Source organism: Periplaneta americana, chromosome 2 (genome assembly GCF_040183065.1).
Source record: "Periplaneta americana isolate PAMFEO1 chromosome 2, P.americana_PAMFEO1_priV1, whole genome shotgun sequence".
NCBI lineage: Eukaryota > Metazoa > Arthropoda > Insecta > Blattodea > Blattidae > Periplaneta > Periplaneta americana.
In genome coordinates, this window is record NC_091118.1 from 20,629,520 (window position 1) to 20,645,696 (window position 16,177).

At 34.0% G+C, this 16,177-nt stretch overlaps 2 protein-coding genes across 3 annotated transcripts in view; one reads left to right on the plus strand and one right to left on the minus strand.

The window, feature by feature from the left end:
- LOC138715593 (uncharacterized) overlaps nt 1-16,177 on the minus strand; it is a 131,024-nt gene that overhangs the window by 12,671 nt on the left and 102,176 nt on the right. The gene's annotated exons all lie outside the window — the stretch shown is intronic.
- LOC138715579 (hemolymph lipopolysaccharide-binding protein-like) lies at nt 1,089-14,187 on the plus strand. The gene is made up of 5 exons (XM_069848655.1): nt 1,089-1,140; nt 3,497-3,665; nt 5,685-5,808; nt 8,167-8,427; nt 10,516-14,187. The coding sequence occupies exons 2-5, from the start codon at nt 3,513-3,515 to the stop codon at nt 10,671-10,673; spliced, it is 696 nt and encodes a 231-aa protein (XP_069704756.1). The 5' UTR covers nt 1,089-1,140; nt 3,497-3,512; the 3' UTR covers nt 10,674-14,187.

Sequence of the window (16,177 nt, forward strand, 5' to 3'; positions counted from 1 at the left end):
ATCAATGTATAGGGTGATCCGTTTGGGTATGGATAAAATAAAAACACCGTAAAACATTTACTACTGAACTTCATTTGTTGAAACTTTGTGCATACAACACTGAAAGATGGGAGATTCCTCAGAGCTCAACATGACCCCCATTGCGCACCCTGCACAACTCATAACGGTGATGCAATTCAGCCCATGTGCGTTGTAACATAAGAGGGGTGATTTGTTGAAAAGCTTGAGTAATTTTTACTCTCTGATCATCAATGTTCCTGGGTTTCTGTGAATAGACAATGTCTTTAACAAAACCCTACACAAAGAAGTCAGGAGAGGTTAGATTTGGGGAGTTTGGGGGCCAAGCCAAGAGATAGCTGCTTTTCGTGCTGGGTTTCGTGCGACCTCCTGCATACATATATATTTTTTTTAACACAGAACCTGTTTCTACAAATATTCGATATCACAATATTATGAAATCGTATTTATATACAGTAGTGCCAAAAAAACCGGACCGACTCTATTGAGTTTTAACTAACCAATCAATGAGCTTTCCAACTACTCAATTAACTAATTAATCAAACAACCAATCAACTTACTCCTCAAAATTTTCCACTCACCAACCAAAAACTCAGCCAGTAAATAACCTATCAATCAATAGATCGATTTATCAATCAATCACTCAATTTACCAAATGACTAAACAAACCAGCAACACAACAAATCAATCAATTCACTCAAACCACCAAACAACCAACCCACCCATTCTCAAATGAAACAAGTAACAAACAATCCATCCACCAAATAATTATGCAACAAAAGTAACCAACCACAGCGTTCCTGGATAACCGTTCAAAGGTACAGAACTCAAGACGTGTGCTAAAAATTGTCACCTTCTTAATTCGAGCAAAATTTATTCTTGAATGTTCTATGACCCTATGGCATGTGTCACACATTTGCAGCTGTGTGAACTCTTCTTGATTCCCTTCCACACATTAGCATTTTAAGGAAAACAAAAATAAGCTGCTTTAAGTGTGACGTTATGGAAGATAATCCCCATAACACAGACACGTCAGTAAGTATATAAAGAAGTGGCCTTCCACACTCGCTGTGTCAGAGCCTGAAGATTGCCTTTATCAACAGCGAAGCTTCAGGAATCGAGGTAAGTGAAAGATGTGAAGATGTTTATGCGGATGACGTGAATATGTTAGGAGAAAATCCACAAACAGTTAGGGAAAACAGGGAAATTTTATTTGAAGCAAATTTGGAAATAACTCCGAGAAAAATTAAGTAAGTTATATGATTATGTCTCGTAACCAGAACATAGTACGAAATAGAAATATAAAAATTGGAAAAGGTGGAAAAATTGAAGTATTTTGGAGCAACAGTAACAAAATATAAATGACACTCGAGAGGAAATTAAACGCAGAATGAATATATGCTATTATTCGGTTGAGAAGCTTTTCTCATCCAGTCTGCTCTCGAAAAACCTGGAAGTTATATTACCGGTTGTTCTGTATGGTTGTGAAACTCGGAGAGAGGAACAAAGGTTAAGGGTGTTCGAGAATAAAGTGCTTAGGAAAATATTTGGGGCTAAGATGGTTGAAGTTACAGCAAAATGGAGAAAGTTATACAACGCAGAACTGCACGCATTGTATTCTTCACCTGTATAACCTGACATAATTGGGAACTTTAAATCCAGACGTTTGAGATGGGCAGGGCAAGTAGTATGTATGGGTGAATCTAGAAATGCATATAGAGTGTTAGTTGGAAGACCTAAGGGGACGAGACCTTTGAAGAGGCGAAAGAAAGAAATTATTTCTAGAGTGATATTAATTATAGAAACTAATACATCAACAGTCTTAATTGTGAGTTATTAATTGTAAATCTCTCTAGTTCCTACGGAAAGTCACTCAAGACTAAGAAAGCGTTACAAAAGTTCAAATAAAAGACAAGTTTTACATAAATATAAATATAAAGTGTTAAATGACCTATAAACCTACTTGTTTTACGTAAATACCTCTAGAATTATTTACTTGAATCTATTTATACTACAAATCTGTAAAATATAATAAATTACTTCAATTTGGGATTATAAATAAATTAAAAAGGACTTTTTTTAAACTCAGAAAACATATATATGTTCTTAGGATATATTAAATGATTTCATTTATGTTTTGTATTTTGGACTCGCATTCAAGAAAATGAAATATAAAAATTAATTAGATGCTAATGATGTAATGAAATTTTTGTAAAACATTTTAAATATAGGACTATAATAATAATAATAATAATAATAATAATAATAATAATAATAATAATAATAATAATAATAATAATAATAATTTAATAATAATAATAACAACAACAATAAGATGGGTGCTCCTGTTCCTGATATGGCCACCCCCCTATTGTGAGTTAGTTAACCAAAAATCCGCTAAATTGCAGCAGGATCCAGTGAAAGGACATCCTGGTATGTCACGTGATCGTTTTACATCCAGTCAGGTTGAGCAATATGGCGTCAGTTGCCTGTTTTGCGGTTTTCATGTGACTTCTTCTTATTTTTCTCTGGTAAGTCTCCTTTGTTTTATGCATGTTTTTCAAATACTTGTTTCATGAAAACCATCGTACTCCATTCAGTTTTTAATGTTCTGTTGATTGGTGTTGTCGTTGATGACGTATCTTTTACGAGTTGTTCATAATCAAACGATTTTCGTGAAAGCTTACCTGCTCCTGATATGGCCATATCAAATGCACCACGGCCATATCAAGTTCAGTTCACTTTTATTTTTTCACCTGACAAATTTACATGCCTTATAGCTGGGATTATGCAAAAGTTTTGTATTTTAAGAAAAACAACTTAATTGTTTTATGGAAAAACCTGTTTTGACTACACTTTTGAATTATAAGAAACAATATTAGTGTCATATTTATTCATTTTACACCAAAATTATTTAATTTTAGCACAACTCCGCTATCAAACTGACAACAATCACGATTTGTAGAACATGGAACAAGGGTAGCCATATCATGTGCACATGTTCCTGATATGGCCACTAGGTAGACTTTTGGAATTTGGGACTTTTTAGACAATTAAAGCTATTTTTATGGGGAAAGGAAATTGTTTTAAGAAAGTCCATTAGACTGAGAACGAGTAAGAAAAAAGTGGTTTACATATTTTTTTCAAAATGGCAGCTAGAAATATTCTCAAAACTTAGCATGGCCATATCATGGACACCTACCTTACTAAAAGAAAAAGACGAAAGTACATATCATCTTTGTTTCAATCTTTTATAATCTTACCAGAAAAATTCATGTTACATCGTTCCAGGAGATTTCTCAAATGTAAGAAATTTATGCGCTATCAACAATTCAATCGAATCTCAAAATGTATCTCTGGATAAGTCTATCATATATTTCCTAATAATATATATCACTGTTATTCTGACCTACGTAAGAATTCGAATCGTAATAAAATTATATTCCCCTTATTTATTTATTCTTTATTCTTCTGTCAGTTACAGACACGTCACTATGGGAACATCACGTTGGCTAGTGCTGTTCTACAGTCTGCTGCTTTCTGGCACCTCCTTCGCCACGAACTCCACAGACTGCAGTTCGTCTCCTCAAGATCTGAAGATCACGATCCTCAGCAGGCGTAATAAGACTGGGCACTTCATAGCCAAGGTGTGTTCACAAATGGTATCACTTAGGCTTAACAGATTGACCACAATAACAAACTATGAGGCGTGGCCAAATCAAACCACTTCCAGCCGATTTAAAAATGAATTAAGGTACGTAAAAAGTAGAGAACGCGGTGATGTCATGGATAAGGCATTGAGCTGCAAACGGAAAGTTTGCGAGTTCGATTCCTGACGGAGCCATGGATTTTCTCTATTGACTTCTGGCCGCAATACCGTAATGAGGCCTACTAACCCTCTACGTCTAATATAAATGAATTCCAGGATGTTTCCTTAGGGATAAAAGAGCAAGAATTTAGGGCTGACATCCCTACTGCTATTAATTCCGATTGCCTAAAAAAATCGACAGATGCGTAGCTTTACTATGCTGCATATGTTTTCGCATATCCAAATACGTAGACCAATTTTATTAACATCTTTATAAAGTATTAAAAATAAGTTGAAAGCAATATGGGAGTTAAATAAGGATTAGCAGCTGCTTTTCAGTCCTTCCTCTTTCAAGTGAATTATTCAAAGCTATCTTAACCTGTTAGCATTGGTAAATATACCATCTTTTCTAATACACCAGATCTTACTTCAACAAAAATAAAATGAGCAGTAAACAAAATAACAACATAAGAACATCGCTATACTTCCTATTATTTTTGTTATTGCAGTAAACAAAATAACATCACCACTTTCTGTTATTTGTTTTATCTTGTATCATACAGCAGGAGGGGTGAAAGTAAGGTCGTTGTTGTGTTGTCCGGCCACCAATAGCGCTAAACGTTTCAATAGAATATTCTGATTGGATACCAGTGGGATATATACCTCGTAGACAGAGGAAAGCCATACAGAACGACGAAATAACCACCATATTTGTTTTGAGATGAGAATCTGATGAAGATGTTATGAATCGTTTCTGTGTTTATGTTATTTTTAATTAAGAAAATAAGTGAAAGTTTAATCAGAACAACTAATTAATACTTGTTGTGATGATTTTTTGTGTTTTTACCAATTACCTTCATTAAATAACACACAAATAATAACTTTAAACTTAACAATCTCAAGGAAAAAGCATAGAAGTTTAATAGCGATATATCCTTAACTACTAATGTTACAAACATGCGGTAAACGTCATTATTATTATTATTATTATTATTATTATTATTATTATTATTATTATTATTATTATTATTATTAATATTTCTCTAACAAAAAAGGAGAAATAAATCACAGAGGCAGCCGAAATGATCTTTTTAAGAAATGTGACTGGTTGCACGCTTTTAGATAAAGAGAAAAGTGAAAATATCAGGAATGAATTAAATATTTATAATCTATTGGGTAAAATAGAACAATAGGAACGATTAGAGGGAGCATGTTCAGAGAATAGAAGCGGGCCGAATACCAAAAATTATTTTGGATTATAACCCAAGAAGTAGAAGAGGTGTCGGTATGCCGAGGATGAGATGAATCCAAAACTTCAATTCAAAGCTATGAGATCGGAACGAGCCTTAATGGCTTAAACGTGAAATCCTGATGACGATTATTATTATTATTATTATTATTATTATTATTATTATTTAGTTTAATTTCTGCCGCACTTACGGGTACTGGCCCAATAAAAATCTAAAATTTTGTACTGAAAATACTATTTTTTTGTTATATATTCTTTTTCTATAGGATAGATTAGTGAGATCTTATGTGCCCTAGCGAAAATAGTTCGTCGATATCAGAAATAGTATAGAAAACATTTAAGGTGGTAGTTTTAAATACTATATAAGGTATAAATGAAGACAGATATCTAACTTTTTGTAATTACGAAAATGTCTTCTTTTTTGTAAATTAAAGAATACATTCTTATTTGGGTACATGTGCAATGGTTTTATTTTTGCAAACCTTTGACACGGTGGTTGGAAAAAATGAATGACAAACGGAATGATCTAATACCAGAATTCTTTCGAAATGCGTGGAGTATTTAATGAATAAATAAGTGTCATTTGGATGTAGTTGAATTTTTACACAGGTGAAACTGGAGGAAGGTTTGGAAGAAGAAACCAGCGAGAAACGTTCCTGGGAAGTCAATATTGACCACGATGCCACCTGTGAGAGCGACGTGGGACCAACTGATTTACAGGTTGAGCCACGAGGTTGGTAACAATACGCCCTGTTTTTTTAAAGAACAGCAATACTGAATGAGATCAGAATAAAGATGATCCTTTTCGCCTCACATTTGAATAATAATAATAATAATAATAATAATAATAATAATAATAATATAATAATAATAATTTTCATCATCATCACTACCACTATCATAATCATTATTCATATCATCATTGGGGCTATACGTAGGCCTACCTGTAGCCTATACAAAATAGAAGAAATCATGTTACATAAATTCATACGAGCTATAAATCCAGATCATTACGAACAAATTTTGATACAAGTTTAATGTCAACTGGCGTGTTTAAAAGGACGGACACTTTCTGATAGTGAAAGAAGAATTTAATTTTTTTTATAATGGAAAATACTAAAAATAGATTTTTGTCCAAATTCCTCAAATTTCAGTCACAACTCTCTTTAATCTTTCTCCATGAGGACCAAATGGTCCGAACGTTATTGATGGGACCAAATGTCCTTAACATTTTACAAAGGACCATTTGGACAGGATCAAATGTCTAACCGGACATTACGACCAGGGCCAATTTTTTTTACTAGGTTATTTTACGACGCTGTATCAACATCTAAGGTTATTTAGCGTCTGAATGAGATGAAGGTGATAATGCCGGTGAAATGAGTCCGGGGTCCAGCACCGATAGTTACCCAGCATTTGCTCATATTGGGTTGAAGGAAAACCCCGGAAAAAACCTCAACCAGGTAACTTGCCCCGACCGGAAATTGAACCTGGGCCACCTGGTTTCGCGGCCAGACGCGCTAGCCGTTACTCCACAGTGTGGACAGGGCCAAATAACCAGGAATTTTCGACGAGACTATGTCTGTAGTGCTCGGAAAAGTGGCACAAATCAAAAATGTTAATTTTACAGAAGGGAAAAACTGTCTTCGCACTGGTTTATCTCAATTTCATTTTTTTCTGTATGAATTATTGAAATGGGAGGAATACTTATGTCTCTTTTCCCAAGCGAGCAGATGTTCCGTAAGTTGTCAATAAATTAATAAAAAATGTTTGTGGAAACTCACTTATGCCACTTTTCCCAAGCATTGCAGATATGTGCGATTGGATATTATTGACGGGACCAAATATCCTGGACTTTTTACAAAGGACCAATTGGACAAAATCAAAAATGTCTAACCAGATGTTGTGACTAGAACTAAATATCCATGATTTTTTCTACAGAAGCAAATGTCCGATCGGACATTATTGACGGGACCAAATTTCCTGGACATTTTACAAAGGACCAATTGGACAGGATCAAAAATGTCTAACCGCATATTATGACCAGGATCAAATATCCAGGTCCTTTCATACAGGATCAAATGTTCTATCGGGCATTATTGACTGGACCAAAAGTTCTGGACATTTTACAAAGGACCAATTAGACACGATCAAAAATGTCTAACTGCAGATTATGATCAGGATCAAATATCCAGGTCTTTTCATACAGGATCAAATGTTCTATCGACATTATTGACTTGACCAAAAGTTCTGGACATTTTACAAAGGATCAATTGGACAGGACCAAAAATGTCTAAATGCAGATTATGACCACGATCAAATATCCAGGTCTTTTCATACAGGATCAAACGTTCTATCGGACATTATTGACTGGATCAAAAGTTCTGGACATTTTACAAAGGACCAATTAGACAGGATCAAAAACGTCTAACTGCAGATTATGATCAGGATCAAATATCCAGGTCTTTTCATACAGGATCAAATGTTCTATCGACATTATTGACTTGACCAAAAGTTCTGGACATTTTACAAAGGATCAATTGGACAGGACCAAAAATGTCTAAATGCAGATTATGATCAGGATGAAATATCCAGGTCTATTCATACAGGATCAAATGTTCTATCGGACATTATTGACTTTACCAAAAGTTCTGGACATTTTACAAAGGACAGGATCAAAAATGTCTAACTGCAGATTATGACCAGGATCAAATATCCAGGTCTTTTCATACAGGATCAAATGTTCTATCGGACATTATTGACTTGACCAAAAGTTCTGGACATTTTACAAAGGATCAATTGGACAGGATCAAAAATGTCTAACTGCAGATTATGACCAGGATCAAATATCCAGGTCTTTTCATACAGGATCAAATGTTCTATCGGACATTATTGACTTTACCAAAAGTTCTGGACATTTTACAAAGGATCAATTGGACAGGATCAAAAATGTCTAACTGGACATTACGACCAGGACCAAATATCCAGGACTTTTTATACGGGATCAAATATCCATCCGGATATTATTGACGAGACCAAATAATGTCCTATAAGTAACATTGTGTGATCGCTGATTTTGTCAACATTTCAGAACCTCCTCGTCCTGGCTACGTTCTGTTCCCCAAGCTGGGATACTTCAAGCTGCATAACATCGGAAAGACATGGAACGAAGCTAAACTGATATGTGAAGCAGAAGGAGCCCACCTGGGAATCGTGAACTCCAAGAAGGAAGTTGAGATAGTCCGGGAGCTGAGGACCAGACTCCCAAAACTCTTTGGCAACTGGGTCGACGACCACATTTACACAGGGGTCAACGACCTTCAGCATGCAAACACATGGGTCACTATATTCGGTGAGTGATCGATCATAGTTGCCTAGTCCAGTGTACTGAAACTAAACAAATCACATCCCATATTTATTGACTTGAAGTCCCAATCTCTTCACTCCAGACAATTATAGAGGGCTGTTGGAGAAGACACTCGGGTTTATTTTTCTTCCGATGTGAGCTGCATTATTGGTTCTCAATTTATCGTTACACGAAGTATAGAGAGTATTTTGGGTAGAAATTGCTACCATAGGCCTATATGTTTCAAATATAGTTTTTCTACGACATTTTACAAGAGGCACCATAAACATTTTTTTTAACTTGAGGCTTTCCCAGAGTTTGATGTTAGAATAACTCTTCTCGGGTTCTTAGACAGGCTTTCGATGGAGAGCTAGCCATCCAAAGCTTGGAAACAAATATCAAACTCACCTGGCTGAGAATCCGAGAAGAGTTATTCTATTTCTTTTGTTGTTATTGTTGTTTTGTCATTAAAAATGAAATTAAAATATTTAAGAAAATTCACAAGTTTTAATTAAAAACCAACAAGGGAAGAAAATGCTATTAGACATTTCTGTTGTTCTCACTTCAATATAATATGTATTAGAAAATGAAAGTACAGTCAAATTTCTTAAGGTCTAATTCAAACTTCTGTTATCAATTTTGAGATAATTTTAATTTTCCGTCGGCGTGGCATATAATTCCCGTATAAAATTTGTTGCATATGATATGTCCAACTTTAAGAACATTCACCATGAAAACACAGCTCTGTCTATCCCTTTAGCAAAGACTAGAACAATGCAAGAGTCCGAACCGTTGCTAAGTGACGTCAGAAGAGTTTGACGTAACTCACTGCCGTTGTTAAGCAAGTGACGTCAACGTTGAAATTTCCATAACGTTCTAGCCATTTGACTCTCGAGTAGGCCTATTATAAACATTCGTCATCGTTAGTGAAAATCATTCATAATATGCCACATTATTGCACCAGTGCCGTAAAATATTACCATGACTACTAAAACGTCATGACTTCTATTACGGCGGCAAAACTTGTGACATAAAGTTCACATTATGAAAGGATTTGTCGTACTATAATTATTTAATGCACCATTGTTATCATAGCAACCTCTTTCTTCGTAGATCGTGATATAACACCACTCATCATTACAAATGTGATATCATCATCATCATCATCTTCCTAACAAGTATTAGGCCAAGTGGCCTGTTACGGTCTCAAACTAGAATTTTCAGTCCATCTCTTCTTTGGACGGCCTAGAGATCTTTTGCCATATGGATGGTAATGAAGCAGTGCTTTTGGAATTCTGCATCGATTCATTCGTTCGAGATGACCCTTCCACTGAAGTTGATATTTGCTGATGAACTGCATAATGGGTTCTATTTGAAGTTCTTGCATTATGTCCTCATTTTTTTATGATCCCAGCGAGTATATCCAGCTGTTGCTCTCATAAACTTCATCTCACTTGCTGTTATTCTACTGACATCTTTATTCTTCACAGTCCACGCTTCACTACCATAGCTTAATACTGGCTGTGCTAAGGTTTTATACAAGCCTATTCTTGTGTGTCTTTGTACTAGTGAGGGTTTCATGATTTTATTAATGATCCCCATTGTTTTATTATATTTACATATTTTTTCAGCAATATGTACTTCATCATAAGGTGATAGTGTATAGCCAAGATAAGTGAAGGTATTTACTCTTTCTATTATTTTATTATTCAAACAGATTTTGCTTGGTACAGGGAATTTCCCACAAAATGACATGATTTTCGATTTTTCAATATTAATTTCCATGTTATATTTTTCACTGACCTTATTTAAATTGTGTACTGAATATTGTAAATCATCTTCAGTTGATGCCATGATATTATTATTATTATTATTTTGTTTTATACTGCTGTCAATACAAAAACATGAGAAACACGTTTATAAATATGTTGTAAGCCTACAGATATTGCATTCGTTAAAATTTGGAATCCCTCTTCACACGTTCCCTAAACAATGACTCGCCCCATAAAATAGCCTATAACATTGTAAACTTGTTTCATAACATGACTTACTAATATATTGCCTATATTCCTGAGTTATTTTCGTGTATTCCAGAGCAACCGCTGTCAGCGACAGGCTTCAGCGTCTGGGATAATGGCGAACCAGATGTGGGGGCCAACGAACACTGCGTGGCACTACACACTGGAGTCGGAAGACTACACAACATCGCCTGCACTACTGGCGCGCCTTTCTACTGCGAGCGAGAGCTTTAGCGTGCACACTTCTCCGCTTGTGAATTTTGCATAATAATGATTGGATTGTTCATGATATATATCCAACGAACCTCCGATTATATAAAATCTAAAGATCACAAACTGTGCTATGCTCTATATGTGCCCAGATAGATACTGTTACCCACCGTTTAACTGACTGTAACAAAGTTAAGGAAATCTGGTACAAAATTCAACATATAATAAGTATATGGCTTAACACACCATATACATCTATACAACCTAGCATGATTACGCAACCTGACTTTCATTATTTACCATCTCAAAAACATAATGCTGTGATTTGGATCATTAGCAATGTAGTATTCCTAATAATGGACTACAACAGGGAAATGGAAATGGAAGAATTTATGGAAATTCTAAAACGTTCGAGGTACAAAGCCTATAATAAGAAACACGGGAAAAAACTTTATGGCAATTTACTGAATTATACATGAGTAAGATAAAATAATTTAAACACACTATGCCCAGCTAACCTATTTATGTTTACAATTCTCTATTACATAAATGTTATAAACCAGGGGCGTATTTTGCGGACTACCGGGGCTACCGGCGGTAGCCCAAGGAAATTACAGAAGAAAAAGTTTATAATATAACATAATGTAATAATTTTGTACTATTAGTTTTACCATAGTAATTAAAATTAAATTAATTATTAGATTTATATGCGCTCTCTACTCTCGAAAAGAAACAAGTTGTCAAGGCGGCATCACTGGAGAAACCGCTGCTACGTGAGGTAGCCCGTGACCGTTCCGCGCACGCTGTCCTGTCGCACAACTGCCCTCCCCCCCGCTCCCTTCTGTTTCCATCGTGCAGTGTAGGCAGGGCGAGTTGCCGCTCTCGTGATCGGTTTCTTCGCAGGCGCGAAGCAGCAATACGCTTAGTACGCTAGCAATTGAATGTGATTGTATTCTTGCAGTGCATTATTTTAAATCTGTGATTTGTTAGAGTGTCTAAGAGTTATAGTAATTGTGAATTATTAAGTTTTTAATTTCCCAATTAAGTGATATTGTGAAAAATATGGCAGAACAAGTTTCTGGAGAGGTTTGTGTTGAAAATGACTGTGTAATAGAAGGTTTATTAAAAGTGCCTTTTAACCGTCGTACATAACAACGAGAAAGTTGAAATTGTGAAAATGGAAAGACCAACTCCTGAGTTAAATTTGTCCATGGACGTAAAAGAAAAACAGTGAGAGTACACACGCCATTTCACTTCAACATCATATGGTAAGTGCAATTGGTTGTGTGGTACTTCTAAACTGTCTAAACTATTTTGCTGGCCATGTTTGTTATTTAGCCGCGAAACTAATGTGTGGTCAAAAGAGGGGTTTTCTAATATGAACTCCCTTCGAACGGCAGTCCTAGAATACGACAAATCAAAAGCTCATATTTGTAGTAGCATGAACTTTGCAAACTTTGGGAAGACAAGAATTGATTTACAGCTAGATAAGCAAAAAGCTCTACACATCAACCAACACAATGCTCTTGTGAAAAAAAAAATCGGGAGATTTTACTGCATCTTATTAACGCAGTCTGCTTTCTAGGAAAACAAGAATTGGCTTTTCGGGGTCATAACGAGAGTGTGGAATCAGACAATAAGGAAATTATATTGAATATTTAAGTTCCTTAAGTGAATTTGACCATTTACTGGCCAATCATCTTGAGAGTTCAACAGTATTTCGTGGTACTTCTCCCGCAATTCAGAATGACTTAATATTTGCTATAAGTGCGGTTATGATAAAGAACATAAAACCTTTTGTGGCCATTGTTGTTGATGAAACAAGTGACTGCTCTAATCAGAGTCAATTGTCCACTGTTTTAAGATACGTCGATAGTACTGCCAATGTTCTTCAAGAACGGTTTATAGGATTCACAAATGTCAGTTCGGACAAAACTGCTGCTGCTTTGTTTCAGCATGTGGAAGGTGTTATAGCAGAATACAATGTCGGCAATAAGTTAATTGCACAGACATACGATGGTGCTTCAGTTATGGCGGGAAATATTAATGGCTTAAAAACAAAAGTTCAAGAAAAGTATCCTCAAGCACTATTTGTCCATTGTTACAGCCATGTTCTCAATTTAGTTTTGCAACAAACTACTTCATCCATTCCAGAATGCCGCATTTTTTTTTCAAAACACTGTCGGGTTTAGCTGCATTTTTCTCATCATCTCCTAAAAGATCAGAAAACTCAAGGAATTTATGAACAAGAAACTCCCAAAAGTAGTACCAACTGATTGAATTTTACATCTCGGCTTGTAAATACAATAAAGGAATACAGAGAAAAACGGACTGCTTTCTTTAAAAATATCATTTGTAATGAATGACTCTGAAGAAAACTGGGATGATGCTGTAAATGTGCAGGCTCAAGGATATTTGAATTTTTTCACACAGTTTCAGAATATATTTCTTCTTGAAGTCTATGCTAAAGTGTTCGCACATACAGATGTGCTCTACAATATTCTTCAGACAAAAAGTCTAGACATAGCATACTACTTGCAAGAGGTATGAAAGTAAAAAAAAAAAAAAATACTATATCCGAGTTCAGACGTAGTGGGTTTCCGTCCATATGGAGTAATATGGAAAATGAAAATTCTTCAGCCAATACAATGGAACCACCATTAAAGCGAAGAAAAGGAGATGATGAATTGAAATACAGGCAGCATACTAGATCGTATGCACATGGAAATTACCGACAGATTTTCTGATTATGGAAAGCTTCAGTTCACACATCTTCTAGATTCTCAAAAATTTTCTGCTTATAGAGAAAACTTCCCGAATGAGGCACTAAACAAATTATTTCAGTCCTATAACAGTCACTTTGATCAAGTACGTTTGAAAAATGAATTAAATGTAATATATTCAGCAGAAGTCTTTGATTTTTCGAACAAACCTATCCATGAAATATTATCTGCCATATATGAAAACCAGCTGAACCAAGTTATTCCTGAAGTCCTTAAATTGGCAACATTAATTGTGACAATACCAGCTACGTCAGCATCAGTAGAAAGAACATTTTCTGCGTTGAAGAGAATAAAACCCTACTGTAGATCAACTCATACACAAGAACGTTTATCCGGTTTGGCACTAATATCCATTGAAAAGTAAATTCTACAGAAACTTTGCAAGTGGCCCAACTGTAATTTCAAGGACGAAGTCATCAACGTATTTTCGTCCCAATCAAGACGTCTGGAATTCACATAAATATGTAAGGAATTTTATTATAGGGATTTTAAAATTTATTTTGTGTAATAATAGGGTCAGTGGTAGCCCAAACCCTTTAACCAGTATACGCCACTGTTATAAAAGAAGTGTTTATTTTAATTAATGACCATGTTATTACTGTTTTCTCTTTCTGAAATGTAATCTTCTTCCTTTAATACAATACTGTAAGTAATTTAGAAAAGATAGATCGTTCAGTGATCTTATTTTTCTGTTTTGTGTTGTTAATTAATTAACTGTATTCTGTGATATCTCATATCCTTGTGATAGGGGGGGGGGGAAACAAGACAATCTTATAAAAAAAACAATCTTTATATATATAAATGTGCCACATGATTAATCAACAAATAAATAAATAAGTAAATGGTTAAATTAATAATGTAAAAGCAGATAAATAAACAGATAAATCAAGTACTTAATCAAACTAGGACATACATAACTAAACAAACAAATTCATAAATATAAATAAATTAAATGAATAAATAATCATATAAAGTTGTAAATTAATAGTTTAGCCAAATAAAAATCGATAATAAAGAAACTAAATAAAATAAGGACTCGGTAAAATTGTGGTCTGCCTGAGACTGAAATGAGCGGGGTTGGGGCTCATTTCATTAAATTGAAAAAACAAAAAAAAAAATAAAAAATAAAAAAAAGATTGTTAATAATAATAATAATAATAATAATAATAATAATAATAATAATAATAATAATAATAATGTCCTCATTCATGTACAAACATTGTTGTAAATTGTGTGTAATTCTGTGTCCATAGGCAAGCCTTGGAAGGTCAGACAGTAAAAAAAAATAGTAATAATAATAAATTTATTGAGCTCCTTTAAAAAATTTTTAATTATATAATTTTTAATTAACTTATTAACGAAAAGCTTTTTCTCAGAAATGTACTTGGAAAGATAAAAGCAAAATTAATATAGGCCTACATCAAGATGATATAAGAATATAAACAAGTTATTCTACGTTACAAAATTGAATAAAATTAATTTTAATATAAAGTGCAGCGAATTTTTCTGTTAGAGGAAAGTTTGCAAAAAGAATCTGTGCACCGTTTGACACAGAAATTGGTCGCTGTTCAGGGACGAAGTCCCACCTCTGATTGGCTCGTGAATCATTGTGTACGCTGTTTACACGCGTGTATTTTATATAGATTCGAAGCTCGGTCCCTGTAACGAGAAGGAAGAGCTTTGGCATAAAGGCTTTGTAGGGAATATGTCGTTTCGTGACATGCAGATATGTCTCCTGCTATGTACTACTGTACGTTATTAATAAAAAACATTATTATTATTATTATTATTATTATTATTATTATTATTATTTTCTTATCGCCTAACATCTGGTGAATAAAATGGCAAAAATAGTGAGAGTGTTACAGAGAGCTAGGAAGTTGAGTAGGGAAACACATTAGAAAATCGAATTTAAAAATTACCTACAAGTAGGCCTACTATTATTATTATTATTATTATTATTATTATTATTATTATTATTATTATTATTATTATTATTTTCTTATCGCCTAACATCTGGTGAATAAAATGGCACAAATAGTGAGATTGATACAGAGAGCTAGGAAGTTGAGTAGGGAAACACATTAGAAAATCGAATTTAAAAATTACCTACAAGTAGGCCTATTATTATTATTATTATTATTATTATTATTATTATTATTATTATTATTATTTTCTTATCGCCTAACATCTGGTGAATAAAATGGCACAAATAGTGAGATTGATACAGAGAGCTAGGAAGTTGAGTAGGGAAACACATTAGAAAATCGAATTTAAAAATTACCTACAAGTAGGCCTACTATTATTATTATTATTATTATTATTATTATTATTATTATTATTATTATTCAGATGAAACTTACATAAACATGTATGCATATTAGGACAATTTGTCAAAAAAATCATAATTCTGACAAGTAGGCCTATTTGAAATAACCATTCAATTTTTGCAAATCTGAAATTAATTTTTAGATACTTCCACAAGTGTTATGATTTTGAAAATTGAATGTAGTCCTACTACTATGTTTTTTTTTTCTCGAATTCAACCAGAAAAAATTACATGAAAAGATAATAATTATGTAAGAAAGTAATAGGTTTTTTTGCATTTTTTCTAAAAAACTTATCGTAAATGGACTTGATCTAATTGCTTCAACTAAGAATCACAGACATGAGATATTTTATTAATTTTTCTAAAATAACTTATCGTAAATGGACTTGATCTAATGGCTTGAATTAAGAATCACA